The 21,558-nt window shown below is 40.2% G+C and overlaps 1 protein-coding gene across 1 annotated transcript; it reads left to right on the forward strand.

The window, feature by feature from the left end:
* The first annotated feature begins 548 nt into the window (after positions 1–548).
* Positions 549–1,903, forward strand: FOXL1 (forkhead box L1). Its single transcript, XM_068260222.1, has one exon. It carries the CDS (start codon positions 701–703, stop codon positions 1,901–1,903), a length of 1,203 nt encoding a protein of 400 aa, XP_068116323.1. The 5' UTR covers positions 549–700.
* Positions 1,904–21,558: the final 19,655 nt, after the last annotated feature.

The raw sequence follows: 21,558 nt of genomic DNA on the forward strand, positions 1-21,558 counted from the left end.
ATTTCCAGCTTGTGTCTCGTAGCGGAGTGTGAGGGAAACACTGAATAAAGATAAGTGAAGTTTAGAGTATTTTTAGCCTTCTTTCTCGATGCAGGGAAGGAGCTGGTTTGGGTTATTGCACACTGCCGGATTCTGTGTGAATGGTGGACGTGAGATTTCAAACAGCAGATCACTGAGTTTACGTATTGGGTGCCCAGAAAATTTTCCAAATAAACACAGCTTGATTCAACTTGGGTGGGCAAGCTTATCAACAGACTAATTTCATAAACAAATGGAGCAAGCACCCAGAAAGCCATTGGCTGGTAGAAAGGAGACACGTGGAGGGGCTTGCAAACTCTTCTCTCTCACTCGTTTTTTTTTCCCCTTTCTCGTTTTTGCAATGAAATTTTAATTAATGTGGGTGGGCTGAGAATTGGACGACTGTTTATCATAGACAATTTATTTTCCAGCGCTAAGTCAACATAAAATAGCAAACTTACAACAATTATTTAACATTTTGAAGCTATGAGGAAGGGACACAAGCTGTGTGGAATTCAGTGGTGGGGTTCAGGCTGCAGCTCTGACCAGGCTCTGCTGAAGACAGAAGCTTTTGCTCTACTTCTCGGCAACAGGACAGACTTTTTCTGGACAAATCTTTGGGGAAAAAGTTTTTGGTCCAGCTTCTTCGGGACAGAAAAAAATATTTCCAGCTGTTTTGAACATGAGCCGTCTATACAACAGCCACCTTACTCAGCTTGGGGGTGAAGTGCCAACAAGACCACCTCTGGTGTATGTCTATGGGGCAGAAAGGTCTCTGATGCCCACTTTGGGGTTTGCTTCTTCCAGCATCCTTCCTAGACAAGATCCACCTCAGAAGCCACCTTACAGTTACATTGCTTTGATTGCCATGGCTATCAAGGAATCCCCAGACCACAAGGTCACCCTCAATGGCATCTATCAATTCATCATGGACCGTTTTCCCTTCTACCATGACAACAAGCAAGGCTGGCAGAACTCTATTAGGCACAACCTCTCCCTCAATGACTGCTTCATCAAAGTGCCCAGGGAGAAGGGCAGACCTGGCAAGGGCAGCTACTGGACCCTAGACCCCAAATGCCTGGACATGTTTGAGAATGGCAACTTCAGACGCAGGAAAAGGAAGCCCAAACCTCTTATTTCCCAGGAGAGCAAGAGATGTAAGATGGAATGTGTGGAAACAACTGAGGATGGGCAAGATGGACAACCTATCTGCAAGAGGTCAGTTATGAATGGATTACTGCAGGGATCTCATATGGAGGAAAGTGACCATATCTTGGGCTATGCTGGAGAGGTCTTCTCTTCTTCAGAGGAGGATGGGGGCTTTGGAGAGCTGACAAAAGATTACAGCTCCCCAGACATGGCTTCTGTCACTTTAATGAACAGTCCACAGACCTCTGGATGTCCAGTTTCCTCTGCCTTATCTGACAAGGGAGCTTTATCTCCAGCTCAGGATGACACTGGGAGATACAGGAGCTTCCAAAATTGCCCCCCTGGTGAGGAGAAGAACAGCATGCAAGATCTAGGATCAGAAAGGCATTTCAAAGAATACTGCCCCAGCAGCAAGAGACCAGCAGAAGCCCAGAGTGAGGAGGAGGAAGTCACCCCAAAACACCCCAAATGCTTCAGCATAGACAGCATCCTAAGCTCCCAAACTGCAAAAGAAAGCGGAGGGGCTTCAGCACTGCCAGGGGTCTCTAAGATGACTACGGAGTGTCTTCCAGGTAGCTACAGATACCACCCCCTTTTCCCAAACCCCAGTATCTGTCCCCTCTTTAATACCTCCCTCATGGTTGACTCCCAGATCCAGGGGAGATTCTACCAGATTGGACTGCCAATTCTGTCCTACCTTCCTCTAGCTCTTGCAGAATCTGCACTGCCCAAGTAGATCTCTCAGGTTTCAGAAATTCAGATTAGACTTCTACCATCTCTTTAGCGTTTGTGGAACCACAAAGTTCAGCTTAGTCAGCCCAGGGGTGTGTGGGTGATATTTATCTCAGACTGCAGATAATTCCAGCAGAGTCGGTCCCTGTATAGCGACGCTACTACAGGAAATTATTAGGTGATTACTGAGAGGTTAGTCCCTCTTAAAAATAACTAACTGCTAAGGAATTGAGCCCCTTCCCATATTCAAGGCTTTGAAGGAGAGGAGATGAATTGCTAATACTGTCTGCTATGATATTAAATTGTACAGCTACCCTCAGTAAATCTCAGTTTTGTTTTTTAATTCTTTTTTTTCAGGGGGGGGGGGGGGGCTATGTAGCCCCACTGACTACAAAGAGTGCCTTTGCAAGTCCATTTTTTAGGGTAGCCTTTTTTAATGGAATTTGGGAATATTAAATACAGATTTTACAGCTTGATGCATGCTTTACCCCTTTAATTATGCAATAGCCATAGCAATATTTTTACTTATGTAATCAAAAAATTCTCCTCCTAAGTTTTCTCCTAGGAGATAACTTTTATCTTCTCTATAAAACAAAGTAGTAGCAGTGGGGTATTGTACTGTGTTAGCCATCAGTAAAAGCAAGAAGTTAAAACTTCTTGCTATAAAACAAAGTTTTTGGTACGTTTTCAGTTGAAAAGTACATAAAAAAGTACTATCAAATTATTCTGCATATTTTCTTGTTTACAGGAATTTTATTGATTAGATGTGAACATATCACCTGGGATAAAACTCAGGAGAAATTGAAAAGGGGCCAAAGTGCTTCCATGCTAATAAAAAAAAGCAACTCTTTGGCATGCAAACATAGGACTAGGCTTGATCAGGTCTAAACCATGTATGTCATTGATTGGCTGCTTCCTGCGAAAGTGTAAATTAAAAAATAAATGAATATTACCCTGATTTTCCACAGCTGATTACTCAGTGGGTGTAACATGTGTGAAATTGAAAAGGGCATTTCTGCATTGCCTCATACAGAAGCTCCGGTGCAGCAACGGTGACAGATTGTACATTTCAGGATACAAAGCAGATTGGAACTTGTTATTCACGCACAACTAGAGTCAAAACTTCCTCATTGTTGTTTGTTTTTTAGCTAAATAAATCGGAAATGCTGCCAGAATTGCAGCTCTGCTTTAACTACAGGCACCAGCTTGCCCTCCGAGCCTATAAAATAGGGTGCAGGATACAGGGGAGGCTGGTACATGTAGTTCAGGCAGCTGGAGTGCTTGATGTTGCCAATGGCCAGTGTTTTCAGTGCAGCCAAACTGCAGAGCAGGATGTGAGTTACAACTCCACAGCAGTCAGACAGCAAAGCGATTCCTCGTACTGCTTACAGCTAAGTCACTGCTTTATTCAGTTAGCATCTCCAATAGCACTATAACCACCAGTATGCTTCCTATCTCCACAGCACATGTATTGGTGCACAGTGTTTGTTTGCTTGTTTTTTTGTTTTTTTATTCATATGTCATTTTTTGGGGGTGTTAAAAACAGGAAAAAAATAAAAAAAATTTAAAGCAATATTTTATTTTTTTACTCTTTTACATAAATATATGAAATAATGCAGAAAAAAATTCATTTGTTTGGTACAGAACCTGCTGGCTAGAATAGATCATTTTTCATCTTCGATTTAAAATAACTTCTTGGCACTTTGTAATGGAAAAAAGTACCAAAAAGGAGGTGAAAAAGTACTGTCTGAATATTTTCTGGCTTGCTGATGGTTTTAAGGGCATTTTATTTAATTACAACTTGTGAAAATATCACTTTGTAGAAAACTGGTAAAAAAGTGAATTGCATCAGGGCCATGGAATTATTATTTTTACCTTGCGTTTTCTCCAAGGTGATATGTTTGTATGACACACTGGCCCATATGCAATTCACTTTTTCACCTGAGTTTTCTCCTAGGTTATATTTTTACAACTTGTTATAAAATGCTTTTGAAGTCACCAGCAAGCAAGAAAATACTCAAAATAATTTTGATAGTACTTTTTCACCAACTTTTGGGTACATTTTCATTTGTAGAATGCTGAAAATTTAGTTTACAGAGATGTTGAAAATTATCTCCTAGGAGATAACTCGGGTGAAAAAAAATAATTGCATATGGGCCATTGCCAGTAAAATGCACCACCAGCAGGCAAGAAAATACTCAAACTAATTACTTATTTGGGTTATACCTTTTTACCTACTTTTTTGAATTGCAAAGCGCTGAAAAGTTCTTTTAAACAGAAGATGAAAAATTATCTCCTAGGAGAAAACTCAGAAAGGAAAAATCCTGAGCATATGGGCTTTTTTTGCGTAGACATATTTCTAACACATCATAACATTATAAGAGCAAAGTCCCCAGACTGGCCTGCCTATATGACATAGTCCAAAGTTGGCTCTACCCCATACAATCTTGGTCTCATCACCTTGTCCAGTCTTGTCACACCTCTACAGTATTAGAGCCAACAGATTGAGATTACCTTGAACTGAGTTTTGAGTTACCACAGGGAGGCCAAATTTAGTAGTTGGGCTAAAGTTTTCTTCATGTCTCTATTGCACTACAGTCAAATTAGACCCATCTTAAACCTACAAACTATGCCAGTCAAACCAGCAGGTGGCGATCTAAATAATGATCACGTTATATTCACTAATTTAAAAAACAAAAAACAAAACTGAAAGGGTGGTTTAGTACAAAGCCTAATAAGTAAATAAAACATGAGGGCCCTTATCCAATGAAATTTTTATCCTAGGTGATAATTTTTCATCTTCTCTTTAAAATAACTTTTCAGTACTTTAAAATTGAAAAAAGTACCAAAAAGTTTGTGAAAAAATGTTATAATTTTTTTTAGTATTTTACTTGCTTCCTGGGCCCATGTGCAATTCGCTGTTTCTCCTGACTTTTCTCTTAGGTGATATTTTTAAACTTGTCAATAAAATGCCTTAATAAACCGCCAGCAAGTGATAAAAATTATTAAAATACTTTGATAGTACTTTTTCGTCTGCTTCTTGGTACTTTTTCCATTCCAAAGTGCTAAAAAGTTATTTTAAAAAGAAGTTGAAAATGATCTCCTAGGAGAAAATTCAGGAGAAAATATGGGTTGGTGTCTTAAAAAGGCATTTCTTAACTTATTTTTTCTTGTGAGTCTTCTCCTTAGTGATGTTTTCAAACTTCTAAATAACATGCCTTTTAAGCCAACAGCCAGCAAGAAAATACTCAGAATAATTTTGACAGTACTTTTCCACCTACTTTTTGGTACTTTTTCAAAAGCAAAGTGCTGAAAAGTTATTCTAAATTAAAGATAAAAAAATGATCTCCTAGGAGAAAACTTAGGAGGAAAAGTTATTTGCATACGGGGCAGGGTGTGAAAACATCACCTAGGAGAAAACTCAGGAGAAGACTGAAGTGTCTAATCTCATTTACAATGAATTTGACACTTCCTGATTTAAATAGTGATCTGGAGATTGTTAACTAAGATTACTGCACCCTCCAACACCCTCCCACTTTTGTAAAAAAAAAAAAAAAAGTAGCAGTAAGCTTTTAGCAAGGGTTAAGGTAGCCATATACAGGGTGATAATAGCCTGACTAGACAGACAAGACAAATAACATTTATATTGCGCTTTTCTCCTGGCGGACTCAAAGCGCCAGAGCTGCAGCCACTAGGGCACACTCTATAGGCAGTAGTGGTGTTATGCTGGATCCACACGGTGCGTTCGCGTACTCGATTTCCCGCTCGATTCCCGTAGTTTATTTTATTTCCAACATGTCCGATTTGGATTTCGATGGATCGTTAGGTCGATTCGCATGCAAAGTATGCCAAATCGACCTAACGATCCATCGAAATCCAAATCGGACATGTTGGAAATAAACGAATCGTCGGTAATCGAGCGGGAAATCGAGTGCGCGAACGCACCGTGTGGATCCAGCATTAGGGAGACTTAAGGTGTCCTACTGAATAGGTGCTGGCTTACTGAACAGGCAGAGCTGAGATTCCAACTCTGATCTCCTGTGTCAGAGGCAAAGCACTTAACCATTACACTATCCAGCCACTAGACAAAGGATCAGTCAGAATACTGATGGATGCTGGGAGTACACAATACATTTTTTGGGGCAGATTTACTTTCTGACCGATTTTCCGATTAATTTTCATTCACTTTTATGAGAAAATCTATCGAGCCATCTACAGTGGGATTCGAAAGTTTGAGCAACCTTGTTAATCGTCATGATTTTCCTGTATAAATCGTTGGTTGTTATGATAAAAAACATGTCGGTTAAATATATCATATAGGAGGCACACACAGTGATGTTTGAGTTGTGACATGAAGTTTATTGGATTTACAGGAAGTGTGCAATGATTGTTTAAACAAAATAATGCAGGTGCATACATTTGGGCACCACAAAAAATAAATGAAATCAATATTTAGTAGATCCTCCTTTTGCAGAAATTACAGCCGCTAAACGCTTCCTGTAGGTTCCAATGAGAGTCTGGATTCTGGTTGAAGGTATTTTGGACCATTCCTCTTTACAACACATCTCTAGTTCATTCAGGTTTGATGGCTTCCGAGCATGGACAGCTCTCTTTAACTCATACCACAGATTTTCAATTATATTCAGGTCTGGGGACTGAGATGGCCATTCCAGAATGTTGTACTTGTTCCTCTGCATGAATGCCTTAGTGGATTTTGAGCAGTGTTTAGGGTTGTTGTCTTGTTGAAAGATCCAGCCCCGGCGCAGCTTCAGCTTTGTCACTGATTCCTGGACATTGGTCTCGAGAATCTGCAGATACTGAGTGGAATCCATGCGTCCCTCAACTTTAACAAGATTCCCAGTCCCTGCACTGGCCACACAGCCCCACAGCATGATGGAACCACCACCATATTTTACTGTAGGTAGCCGGTGTTTTTTCTTGGAATGCTGTGTTGTTTTTCCTCCATGCATAACGCCCCTTGTTATGCCCAAATAACTCAAACTTTAATTTCATCAGCCTACAGCACCTTATTCCAAAATGAAGCTGGCTTGTCCAAATGTGCTTTAGCATACCTCAAGTGGCTCTGTTTGTGCTGTGGGCAGAGAAAAGGCTTCCTCTGCATCACTCTCACATACAGCATCTCCTTGTGTATAGTGCGCCAAATGGTTGAAGGATGCACAGTGACTCAATCTGCAGCAAGATGATGTTGTAGGTCTTTGGTGCTGGTCTGTGGGTTGACTCTGACTGTTCTCACAATTCGTCGCTTCTGTTTATTTGAGATTTTTCTTGGTCTGCCACTTCGAGCCTTAATTTGAACTGAGCTTGTGGTCTTCCATTTCCTCGATATGTTCCTAACTGTGGAAACAGACAACTGAAATCTCTGAGACAGCTTTCTGTATCCTTCCCCTAAACCATGATGGTGAACAATCTTTGTTATCAGGTCATTTGAGAGTTGTTTTGAGACCCCCATGTTGCTACTTCCCCCCCCCCCCTAAATACTCTTTCTCACAATTGTATTCATCTGTGTATGTAGGTCAGGGGTCACTGCGCTTATCAAGTCAATTTGAGTTCCAATAATTAGTTCTGAGGCCCCATTCACACTGCAGGAGTGATTTTTCCACGATTTCACGTGGAACACTGCAGTGATTTTGCCACGATCGTGTTTAGCACTTCTATAGCACTGAAACGCGATCGTCTGGAAGTCGCCTGAAAATGGTGCAGGTGACACATTTGCATTCCGAGTTTTTGGGCTAATTGCGCAAATCGCCCAAGTAAGAACGGGCCCATAGGGTTTCATTACACTAGTGCTTTTAAAAAGGGCTAGGGTTTGAGCGTTTTGCCAAAATCGCGGCAAAACGCTCTAGTGTGAATGGGCCCTAAAGGTTTTGGAATCAATAAAATGGCAACTGTGCCCAAATTTATGCACCCGCCTAATTTTATTTAAACAATTATTGTGCACTTTCTGTAGATCCAATAAACTTAATTTCACTTCTCAAAAATCACTGTGTGTGTCTCCTATATGATATATTTAACTGACATTTTTTATCATAACCACCAACGACTTATACAGGAAAATCGTGACAATTAACAAGGTTGCCCAAACTTTCGCATCCCACTGTATCTGCCAAAAATCTCATTGTGTATTCCCAGCATAAGGAATAGTAAGCGTTGCATTTTAGATTTTGAGTCTCATCAAATTTTGGCTAAATTTAAAGCTACGTACATACATACGACAACGATCGTTCATACAGAGCGACGAACGATTGTTTAATAAGGAGTAATTAAATGGTCATGGAAAGAAAATTTAAAACCTGCTAACAATGAAATCGTTAGCGAACGAACGATACAGAAGTGACGTGGCAATCTACATATTCCAAATGATGTATTCGTTAAGGAAAACAGATCAAACGTCAAAGTTAATGGCCAATAGAAAAAAGCAAGTTGCGTCATCAAACGAACGATCTTTCAGTAGATTTAACGAAGTGACGTCAAAGGTATCTTATAAAAGGCTTTTATTCATAATAACTTCACAGGTGGACTAGAGAGGGCCAAACATAATCACAAGCGTAAAAACCACTTGATGGACACACTTAATGGTTCTGAGGGCCACATTTGGGCCATGGGTCGGACCTTCACATGTATGGGCTATACACTATAGTTACATCACTATGCCAATATCAATATACATTACTATTACAACATTATAACATAAATAACATACAAATAATAAAACAAAAAAGAATCTGCTATATAGTGTGTGTGTGTGTATGTATATATATATATATATATATATATATATATATATATATATATGAGAAAAAAATTATTATAAAAATATACACATACAGAAACACACATATCTTTTAAACTATTTACAGCCTTATCATAGTACTCATAATACAACATAAGATGCTTTTCAAAAATACAAATAGTGTTTTGCGCATGCCCATGTGTTTTGTAACAATCGTTTTGTAACGATCTTTGTACACACATAGCTTATTATAACGATGGTCGTTACAAAAAATCCACCAGGACGAATCGTTCTTTTCCAACGAGATCAGTCATTGGTCGTTGGAGTTAATGATCGTTTGCATCTTTTTTGTAACGATCGTCGTTTGAAATGATCGGGGGACGATCGTTTCAAACGACTATAGTCGCATGTGTGTACGCGCCTTAAGTCAGCTAAACCTCCTCTGTGTGTAGTTGGTTGCTTAGTGCCAACTGACAGTGATGCCACAATAGGTTGTATTCATTAAGGGTGTAACTCACTGTAGAATGTCAGTAATCCAGCAGAGCCCCCCCCCCCATCCCCTTTCCCGCTATACAGCAGGAAATTTTGTTTAAAGGATCAAATCCTGGTTTACTGGATCAATTATGTCCCCTAGTATCTTCTCATATTAGAACTAAATGGCTATATATAGAGATCAGAATATTTTTTTTTATTTGGTCAAACAAGTTTGCACTTGCAAGAAATTTGACCTAGCAGTTGCTTGCTTAACAGATACAAACAATGCAATATGCAAACATTATAGATAATTACAGGTCAAGGACAATATAGGAATTAAAATATTTAAAAAAAAAATTGGATGAAGCATTTATTTTCCAGTTCTGTGCAATAATGTTTTCAAGTCCTTGCAGCTCTAGGATGGTTTTGCATTAAGCAGAATTACCACTTGAGGGAAGATGCTGTTCCTGTGTCTAGAAGTTTTTGTTGTGACTGACCGGTATCTCATTCCTAAAGGCGTAAGCTAGAAAATGGAGTGGGCAGAGTGAGAAAGGTTAGAGGTGACCTTGGTAAATTAACACCAGAGTGGCTTTATGTGCCCACTGATATACCCACTGCTCCGTTGATCTCAATTGAGAGCTGCTTATAATCATGCTCCTGGTTGTCCTGCTGCTTAGAATTGTTTAAATATAAATATATAGGGCCAGAGAAAAGGGAGGGGACTTTGAAAAGGAAAGAACAATATGACATAACCTGTAGACACAAAAAAAATCAACTTTATTCACAACAATCTATAAACAGATGCCCATTTTATCATAATTTTATATGGGTTGTAAAAAATGTCCCTCTTCTTTCTCTGAAACTGTATAGAATCAAATTCACTTGCTGCCAATTCTGATTGGCCCAATTCCAAGAGCCATACAATTTATATGACACCTGCATACAGGTAGTAATTATATGCTCATTAACCATCTCCATTAGCCAACAATTGAAATACATCATCTGCATTTGACTGGTGAAATTCTAAACTGCATACATTTGCATCAACCAAACATGATTAGCATCTCTGCTGCAAAGTCATGGAAATCTAAAAGTTGTACTAATTTAGATGCAAAAAAATCAGTTGATGTAATATTATGCAAATTTATTTATGTAAAAGTATCCAGCTTGAATATGGACCAACCGAATACTGTCAAGGCGTCTATTTTCAGGCTGCATAAATTTACATACAAAATTGGCTTAAACCTACTACATTCACTCAGACTTATTTGTATCTCATTGAGCATCCCTACTCATTTCCTAACGATGTGATTGCACTATAGCATTCAGCATGCCGTGCTCCTCAATTCACACATAATGGACAGTGCAGATCAATTAGCTGTCAGGGTTTGGTATTAAACATCACAGTGTAATATTTCATATACCATCTGCAAAAATTGCAATTATACGATTCTTTTTTTATAGCATTGCACTGATTCGGGTTTATAGCATCAGCTGTGGATCAGCCCATAAAATAACCTCACGCTAGCTTTCTGGCATTATTCACAAATATCTGTAAGAGAAATGTATGTACTGCATAGGTCATATGTCTGTTGTATGTTTTTGGATGACTCTTTTGCGTTTTTGTGAATTGGACATAATTTAACATTGCAGTCACGCTATCTGTGAATATTTTGTGTTAGAATAAAAAAACATTCAATTTTATTAAGTGTTAATGTGTTTATCTTTTGTGTGCAATAAAAGCATTCAAGAGTCTTTTTTTGTGTGTGTGTCTATGCTATTTATACCATCTTTACTTCTGTAAGCTAGTCTAGAAGAGCATGTAAGCTTCAAGGTAGAGAGAGTGAGAAAATGGTGGAGGGGGGTTATGCGAGTGAGGATGTTGTTTTCATTTTGTTTTTGTTTTTTCAATATCATTTTTAGTTTGTTTTGGCAATGCTAAAATGTCAGTGCTCTTGCCAATAAAGCTTATCTGATTTAGGAGAAGGGGGCTGCGGGGCGGGACCTCTGTATGTAAATTAACCCATGCCATTCTGAAAAAAATAGAAAAAAGGAATATAAATAGCCTGCTGGACCAAAGATCTGTCTACGCTTTGATGTCTATGTCCTTTTCTCACAGTCTGGGGTCATCAAGGTTGGGGGGACCAAAACCACATCCCTTTTTGTCATCTGGGAAACCACAGCAAGGGGTCTGACAACAGCAAATTGACTCTCTCCTCTCCTCTTTGATAAGTTAAAATGCAAACTAGTAGCAATATTACTATATATACATATATATATTATTGTTATTATTTAATTGTGGGGACATGAGAGTATAAGTTTATCAGGGGAAAGACTGATGTTTTATGATTTACTGTACTCTGTATAATGAATGCTATTAAAGTAAAATATTTCTAATTCTTATTATTATAGAGTATGTGCTTTTCTAATACAAAAACACTGATGTGGAAGTTCAGTTTTCTCTGAACGTCATTGCTCAATATTTTATAAAAAATTGAATGACTGACTAAGTGATTTGTATAAAACAATAATAATAATAATAATATTTTTTACTGCGGCAGGGCCATTCAAATTTATTGTTGAGGAGAGACTGATTCTATTGCTCAGTTTACTCTGTACAATGTTCTAAATGTTAACATGTCAAATATAATAAAATTAGAATATATATTTTCTTTAGTGCAGGGAATGATGTAAAACGTTCACATTTCTCTGTATATCACTGTAGAATATTTCTGAGTTGTATAATGTATAATACTAATAATAATCTACAGTTGAGAACTTCTCCTGTAAAGGAGTCTTTGCTGCAAAGCTGATGTGAATCAGTACAGAAGCAGAGGTTGGGAATAGGTCACTGACAGCTATAGAAAAGAAAATTAGGATTATTACTTCTACCACTACTGCTAACAAAAATACAGCTTTTCTGTCTTTCTGTGTATTCTTTTCTCTGAGGTCCTGATCTCACTAGGGGTGCTTGGCATGTGATTGGCTAAATTGGAACACTGCGTACACACGCCTGTAAATACGCTTTTCTGACCGCAAAACTCCTCTTCTTGGCAATCAGAGTTTTCAGAAATGAATGATGTTATCAGGGGCGTAACAGAAATCAATGGCCCCCCTGCAAAGCTTTGGGTGCCCCCCCCCCCTCCCAGAAAGGCTGAGGGTAGAGCAGCGCTGTACACAAGACCCTACTGAACACTGAATAGGGACTGTCTACAAATCTTTGTCTGCAAAACTTTTATTGATTTCTTATCAGTGGCTGAGCAGATGCAGTCATTAGAACAATTGTGCAGAGAGCAGAAAGTTTTTTTTCTCTCCATGCCCTTAGTTGTCAGTATCTCAGGACAGGGAAAATAAACTTCTTCTCCCACAGGGCCTCCTGCAGCTTTTGGGCCCCCCTGCGGATGCATCCCTTGCAGGGTCTATTGTTACGCCCCTGGATGTTATGTTTGCACTGTTTTACAATGATCGTAATGTTGGATAATTTTTAAAGATTTGAAGAAGATTTACAGTATTGTACTATTTTTTTTATCACCTATTCAGCTTTATTATTATTATTTTGTATTTATATTGCACAAACATCTTCCGCAGCGATGTGCAGAGTATATACTGTCTTGTCACTTAACTGTCCCTCAGAGGAGCTCACAATCTAAGCCCTACCATAGTCATATGTCTATGCATGTACAGTATCGTGTAGTGTGTGTATCGTATTCTAGGGCCAATTTAGGGGGAAACCAATTTACTTTGTTTTTGGGATGAGGAAGAAAACCAGAGTGCACAGAGGAAACCCACACGACATGGGGAGAACATAAAAGCTCCATGGAGTGGAGTAGAGACCATGGAGATCTGCTGGATCATACAGGGATAATGAGGTTGCCATATATATTTCCTGATAAACAATACCAGTTGCCTGGCTGTTCTGCTGATCTCTTTGGCTGCACAAGTATCTGAAACAAGCATGTGGCTAATCCAGCCACACTCTTCTGTCAGAGCACCTGATCTGCTGCATGCGTGTTCAGGGTCTGAAGCATAAAATACTGGCAGTGCTAGGGCCACTGATTTAGTCTATGCATGTAATGCTTACATGGGTTTCCTCCTGGCAGACCAGTCTCCTCACACATCCACAAAACATGCGGGTAATTAATTTGGCTTGAAAGGCCAACATATTGTTCTTCAAGATCAGCTAGTATATTATTATTATTATTATGATTATTATTATGTTGGCTCTTCAAGCCAACATATTGTTTTTTGATTATTTCTGCTTATTATTATTATTTTCTTTTCTTAGTCTTCTCCCCCCCACCTTTTTATCTATACACTACTCCTCCTACAGTTTTGGGGTTACAAGCGCCAAACTTTCCACACTTATTCATCTTAAAGAGAACCAGAGACGAAGCACCCTCATGTATTTTACTACATTTATCAGTGGGAACATGACAGTAAACACCTACCCTGCTTTTAGTTTCATTCTTATCTGCTTAATTAGTCTCTTACCAGCTGTGATAAGAATCCCCGACTGGCTCAGTCTAGGTTTGACCTGGAAACATTATAGCTGAGTCACTCTTCTGTGGAGTCTTTTCAAGCCAAACCCTGCCCCCTCCTGGCTCAGCTTTCCAGCTTTGCATACTGAGAGCTCTGATGACATGGGAGGGGCTGCTTCTGCTGAGAGAGAAGCTCTGAAACAGACAAGTGTTGCTGCAATATGATCTGTGTGCTCTGTGCGCACTCTGCATAGATAATGATGATGACTGCAGTTTCATTCCTATGAGAGACACTTCCTACAGGCAGCTGCACATCATACCAAAATTAAAGCACACAGATGAAAGGCTGCAGCAGCCTTTCTCATATAGCCAAGACAGCACATCCAGAACAGCTCATAACCCAGAAGCAGAAGGGATATGAGCTTGCGGCCATAATGGATTTTTCCTGGAGCAATAATGGATAAAAAACACTAAAAAAAGCACACCAGAGTGGCAAAATTATCAGGTAGAGCATTTATTCTTTACAAGCTATCAACTGATATGTTTATTTTGTGTGAAACGTTCATCTCTGGTTCCCTTTAAGCTATACCCACGTCACAATTTTTCCGAAGATTGTTCTGACAACCTCCGCCAGCGATTTTTTGAGCTCCAACCATCATGTCGCTCAAAACAACCGTCACATCGGATCGCAAAGATCCCTGCCGACTCCCGCGCAAAGAACAGTGAACGCTTGAAGTCTCGTTCGCTCGCGACATGTAGCATCGCATGACGTCAGGCAAGGCTTTATAGCCATGTACAACAGGTTTTGTTTTTCTGTGCGGAGCCCATTTTATTACTGAGGAGAGGGGCTTTTAGTGCATATTCCAATGAGACAGAGAGTTGTGCTTCTAATGTATAAATAATGTGAAAAAAAAACTAAAGGTCAGTTTATATAGTCGCCCATTTTTTCCATTCTTGTACAAAAACACAGATGGGAGGAGAAGCAGCCGCGGCGTGTCTGAAGAGCGTCCTCCGACCGTCAGTGCAGCTGCCAAGATATTCTCATACAAATAATGACAGTAATAGTTATTGTCATAACAATAATAAAACTGTGGTGGAGATATTAGAGTGTAAGGGTCGGGGCACACTAAAAAGCCCAAAACACTATCGCTAATCGCTTTTTGTAGCCATTTTAGCAGCGTTTTACAGAGAGATTTCTGGTGATTTAAACAGTAGCAATTTGTACATGGATTTTTTGTGCTTCTGGGTAGTAAAATTGCTGAAAAATTTCCTTCTACAGCGTTTTATTTTGCAGCAATCCCATATTTTGTATTGACGCGTAATCGCTCCTAAAATGCTTATAAAAAATTGATTGCGCTCAAATATCAATAAAGTGGAAGAAATACAGTTCAACTATCACCATCCACTCAGGACCGGCCTTAGGTTTCACAGCGCCCTGAGCGTAACCAGATTTTGATGCCCCCCATTTTAGTGTATATAGACAGATCCCCCCTTTAGCATATATGGGCAGATGCCCTTTTAGTGTATATATGCAGATTCACCCCCCCCCCCTTTAGTGTATAGAGGCAGATCCCCCTTTAGTGTATAGAGGCAGATCCCCTTTTAGTGTATATAGTCAGATCCCCTTTTAGTGTATATAAGCAGAACCCCCCCCCCCCCCTTTTAGTGTATATAGCAGATTCCCCCCCTTAAAGCAATACTGTAGGGGGGTCGGGGGAACATGAGTTGAACTTACCCGGGGATTCTAATGGTCCCCCGCAGACGTCCTGTGCCCACGGAGCCACTTACCGATGCTCCGGACCCGCCTCTGGTTCACTTCTGGAATCTCAGACTTTAAAGTCTGAAAACCACTGCGCCTGCGTTGCCGTGTCCTCGATCCCGCTGATGTCCCCAGGAGCATACTGGGCAGCCACAGTTGCTGATAGCGTCTGCTTCACTTCCACCTCTCCACCTTTCCAGTGTAAACCAAGCCACTTCCACCACACCGTTGTCCATGCATAGACCCCCCCCCCCCCCCACCCGATGTGCCCGCACTCACCCTGAGGGCCTCTAAAAATTCCAGAGGTAGGATATAAAATGTGTGGGGGACAGGCAAACTGTCACTGGGCCCACTGAAGACACTACAACTAAAAATATTGTAAAACCATTGCTGGCGGGTGCACTCCCCTGTCAGTCTGTGGCTCCATGCACATCCGCCTTCATCCACCGCTGGCTGCCACCTGTGCTTGTGGGTGCACCACGGAGAAGCATCAGTTTGATCAGCTGATAGATTTGAAAGGTTCTGATTTGCTGTGATGACTTCCTGGTCCAAAGCATGATCATGACCAGCAAATCAGAGCCTTACAAATCTATCTGCTGACCTTCCACAGAAGCTGCTCGTTAATTTCTACAGATACAATATAGAAAGTGTTTTGACCAATTGCATGACGGCCTGGTACATCAGCTGCACCAATGCCATACCTCCCAACTATTTGAGATAAGAAAGAGGGACCCTTAATTCACGCCCCTATCACACCCTTAATCATGCCCCTGGCACACCCCTAGTCACGCATACATAAATATTACATAAGAAAATATGTTGTTTTACAATTCAAACTACACTGGTCCTTTCTATCCTGGTGCATTTTCTTTCATATTACCATTTGAAAATAAGAAATATATCATTTTAAAGGTTGGGAATAGTCAGTGCAACACATTTTCAGTAGGAAAATACATAAACACAGATCTGTATATAAGTCCTGAAAGAGGGACAAATAAGAAAGAAAGAGGGGCACATGAGGAGGAAAGAGGGACAGGGGGATTTGGTTCCAAAAGAGGGACTGTCCCTCCAAAACAGCGACAGTTGGGAGCTATGCCAATGCTGTTAGAGAAGCCCTGCCGTGGGTTGTAAAAACAGCAGAGGTCATTATCAGCACTGAACTACCATCACTAAGTTGAACTCTTGTATAAGACTTGCTGTATGAGAAGGGCCAAAAACATTATCAAGCACTACACTAACCTTGGAAACGCATTGTTTGAGCTCCTTCCATCAGGTAGACGTTTTAGGTCAATCCACATACATACAGACTGAAAACCAGCTTTTTCCCATCTGCTATAAAATTGTTAAACTATGAATCTTCTCTGAAGTAATGAACACTGTGTACAAATTGTTTAAATATTTGAAATGCCCGGCATACTTGTATAATTTCTTCTATTTCTACCCTAGTTGTTATCACGTGTTCCTTATATGCACCATGGTGCTGTCATGAAAAGTAATTTTGTTGTGTTACTCAACAACAATAAAGTGCTTGAATCTTGAATCTCCACGAATGATACTTATCTTTGAAGAAGAACTTATTTTATTGATGTATGCATATCTCTTCTTGGGATTGTAAATTCTTTGTGTTCTGCATTGAAATATTCAGTGTATGCTACCTTACAAAAAAGTCACTAATAAATAATAATAATCTCACTAATATTATAAATGCAAAGGTTTGGATGCTTGGATGTTTGTTACTCAATCACACAACAATGGCTGAACGGATTTGAATGAAATTTGGCACACACATAGTACATTACCTGGAATAAAGTATAGGATACCTTGTATCACCATAACCAAAACGTGGGCGGAGACAAATACAAATTTCACTGGGAAAATGTAAACTGCAGCCATTCTTACACTGTTAATGGCAGGGATCTCAAACTTTGCACAGTCGGTCACTGGGTGACTGGGATTAATATTCTGAAAGTGAGTGGAGCCTACAAAAGCCAATCAAAATTCATCACCTATTGATTTTCAAGGGGAAAATTTAATTGCTGCCATTCTTACACTGTTAATAGCACAAGCCTCAATGGTCATTGTGTGACTGGGGTTCAAATTCAGAAAAGGTTGTGGAGCCATAGCCAATCAGATTTGTTTCATTTCAATGCAAATTATTGATGCAAAACACCCAAACTAAGTCATTGAGTAATTGTGTTTTAGGGTTAGAAAAAGTGGATGGAGTCAACACCAGCCAAATACATACCCGGGCAATGCTGGGCCATCAGCTAGTAATAAAATATTTGTGTGTTTATAGGCAAGAAACTCAAGGAAACCGTGATCAGCAGGCAAACATCTGTGCTATGTCCAATGAAATGAAAATGTAATGTCCTGCTGTATACAAAATGTGCTCTATATTATCTGACTGTTTAGGGAAAAGGATAACAATGGAACTGGCTTACACGCCAGTGTCCCCACCACAGTTGTGTATACATTGCTATTCTCAATGCATTACTCACATTTTGCATAGCAGCCATTTCACAATGAAACTCACGGTTATGATGCAAAATTGTAATGTGACATCATTATAGATTATTGCAAAATTAATTTTGCACGTACAGTAATTGTAACTATGATGTGTAATTTTGCAATGACTTGTGATTTCACAAAAAATATATGATAAATAAATATAATAATATTAAAAATAATATTATTTTTTTATTTTCTCAAATCTTCTTACCTGTCTGAAAACTATGGCAAAATACAAAAAACAACCACAGGAGAAAACTTAGGAGAAAAAAATGAATTGAATAAGGGCCATAATCTGATTAACCTGCCTGGCATTCTGATTCCCTGCGGCCGAGGGAACGTTTTCTGCACATTTTTTTTTATATTTCATGTAGCTAGCCTAGCGCTAGCTACATGATTCCCCCCTCCCTGCGGCGTCCCTCCCTGCCCTCCGATCGCCGCCTGCGCAATGGCCCGTCCGGAAATCCCGTTCTGAACGGGATTTCCTTTAGGGCTTCCCCCGTCGCCATCGACGTCAGCGATGTCATGACGTCACAGGGAGACCCGATCCACCCCTCAGCGCTGCCTGGCACTGATTGGCCAGGCAGCACACGGGGTCTCGGCTGGGGGGGGCGCTATATCGTGGCGAATAGCGGTGGATCGGCGGCGGGCGGTGGCAATCAGGTAGGACACGCAGCAAGCAAAGTGCTTGCTGCGTGTTTAAAAAAAAATTATTCAAATCGGCCCAGCGGTGACCTCTGGCGTCTCTGGACGAGCCTAGCTTGTCCAGAACGCTAGGGAGGTTAAAGATCAATCTCCATTAGCAATAGCTCCCCCCAAGGCACTGCAGGGAAATAATGGGTGCCAATGATTCCCAGTTGATGTAGGATTCTGTCAATTTTGCTAGCCAATGTACGCATCTTGAAAATGGTTAGTAATCAGCGCAAATTTCCCATAGTCATAATTCGCAATTACAATGTGAAATTTTAATGCGAAATATCAGGAAAATTAGTAATAAATTTCACATTTAAATGTAATCCATCAATTCTAAGTAATTTTTCAAATTTTCACATAATTTCGTGCCAGCTTTGGCGGTTAACAACAAATACCCCCATACATGCTATCATCACCAAAATTGCTACGTTTGTTAATGGGAATACTGGGAACAAGTAAAAAAAAAAAAATAGGAACAAGTAAAAAGAAAAAAAAATTTAAATTGATTTTAAAAAGCAAAGGAAATATGTTTTTTAAACTGTCATTTTTCTGAGTTTAAAAACCATGTTCCATGCATTTTTAAAATTGATTTTCTCAAAAACTACAAGGTGTTTTTGAAAAATTCTTTTTTTTTTTACTTGTTCACAGTATTCTCCTTAAATTATGTAGCAATTTTGTGTCAATAGCATGTAAGGGGGCTTTGCTGTTCACTGCTAAATTTGGCATAAAATGATGCGAACATTTAGTTTAGGAACGTGTATAAAAAATCAGTTGAATTTACAAAGTATAATTACGTGTAGGCGTATCTGCGAAAATCTACGTGAAATTTTGCATAATCGTAATTAGCTGATTCACTAAAAATGGATCAGTTAAATCCTCCCAAAGTGGAATTCGGATTTGCATCGCAAATGCCAGACACTGGAATAATAATAATCTAAGTAATATAAGTTCCCATTATATCTGTGGGCAGGGTGCACCATCAGGTAGGACACACAAGGAGGGAGAGCCCTGCCAAAGGCTTACAATCTAAAGCCATGGCACAAAGTCAGAGCCAGATTTACCATAAGGTACTGTAGGCACATGCCTACAGGCGTCTGATGGTGGAAAGGTGGCTCACTTCCCTCCCCGAGTGCCTCCCTCACTCCTTCCCTATGCAGAGTCCTGAGCAGAGTGAAAATGAGGGGTTACTCAATCAGCTCTTGGCATTCCACTGACGAGATTTCAATGACACCACTGGCTTCTTAATACTAAGGGTACCTCTGGCTACCTAATGCTAAGGGGCACCAGTAGCTACCTATGTCAAGCAAGGGAAGTAAGGGAGAGGTGACAGCTGGGACAGCCGGCCCACTAGCGATGATGCAGTTTGGTGAAGGTTTGTAGATTGAAGGAGGGCAAAGTCTTGGGTGCCAGGACATCTGTGCCTATAGGCTCCTGTGAGGTCAATCCAGGCCTGCACAAAGTAAAAGGCTATACCACCATTGTGCTATGGAGTGCATGGAGCAGTAAATGGATGATGGGCAGACATTTACATCAATGGGTGAGTTTATAGCATCAGCGATTGTTTTGGTACAGATATCTTTGGGACCCCATTAAAATTCATGGAGTGTTTAATCTCAGCCAAAATTCCATGTTGCCAGTTGTCACTATCCAGGTTTGTTTGAAACTTACAATTTATTATGATGGAATTAGAAGATGATGATGATGTTGATATTGCTAGAAAATTCCAGGCTAATCCATGTGAGATGCTTTGCCCGCTCACTGAGGCAGCAGGGGCCAGGGTTGCACAGCGGTCAGTGTAGTCTCTAGTCCTGTTCATGTTGGACCCAGGTGTTTTTGTTGCAGATCTCAAATGGTCTCAACGATTGAGATTTCAGCACTGGGCATGAGGCGAGTATTTTTCATGTTTCTTACTGTTGGGGTTAAGGTAAAGTTAGGATGAGGATGCAAGATACTCTGTAAAGTATGTTAAGCAGTTATGTTGGGGGACGTCTACTTTGAACTGGGGTTTCCAAAAGAAACAGGGGGTATAATAATTCTTTACATTGGGTGTGAGTAGCATGGAAAAAAGGGGGGGGGGGGGGGAATTGGTAGGTCATAAAGGGGAAATAGAAATTTATGTTCGGGGAGGGTTGATGGTCTGGTTATAGTGGGTAAATAGTGTGTTACTTTAGTTAGGGGCATAATGGCTAGGATGGGGGGGACTTATTGTCAGCTTTTACCAATAATGCACTGCTCTGAGGTGCTGTCGGGTCTAATGCTGAAGCTAATGGCGCTGTTGAGCTGAATCCATATGTATGCAGGACTGTCTGGTGGCTGCTGAACTTGCCAAAGCGATTCCAATGTGCATATTCCAAATTCCTCCGCCGCTTCCAAACAGCGCCAGCGATGTCTCGATAGTGCCGCGCCGTTTGCGGCGGTCCCTGCGGACTCTCTGCGGAGGGTCAAGGAAGGTTTGTAAAAATAAAGACATTCTCTTCGCTTGTATCCTGGGTCTCGCTGCCAAGCATTTCTCAGAATCAGACAGTGAGCTGCGGAATGCCTCGTGCTTGTGAGCTAAACATGTGCTGGACGATCTGCTATTAACATTGCAGGGTACCTGCAGCGAGCGCTGGCGGGGAAACAGCCAACAATAAGGAAAATGTGTCTTGGGAAATTATTCACTTTCACATTTTTAGGTCAGGTATGGTCAGTTCTGTTGAGAGCCTGAGGCATTTAGCCATGCTGTTGTCTTTAAAGAGGAACTGTGGTGAGAAACCATAGTTAATAAAATTGCTTTTTTTTTTTTTTACAATATTCATTCATAGATTATTTAGACAGTGTTTGCCCACTGTAAAATCTTTGCTCACCCTGATTTACATTCTGACATTTATCACTGGTGGTAACATCTTTAGTTCTGCCAGGTGATCTGTACGGAATGTTCCTTACTGAGAGTTCTATGCACAGAGGGAAATGTTGCTTGCCTGGCAGTTGGAAATCACTGTTATTTCCCACAATGC

The sequence above is a fragment of the Hyperolius riggenbachi genome, chromosome 11 (assembly GCF_040937935.1).
Source record: "Hyperolius riggenbachi isolate aHypRig1 chromosome 11, aHypRig1.pri, whole genome shotgun sequence".
NCBI classification, from domain to species: domain Eukaryota; kingdom Metazoa; phylum Chordata; class Amphibia; order Anura; family Hyperoliidae; genus Hyperolius; species Hyperolius riggenbachi.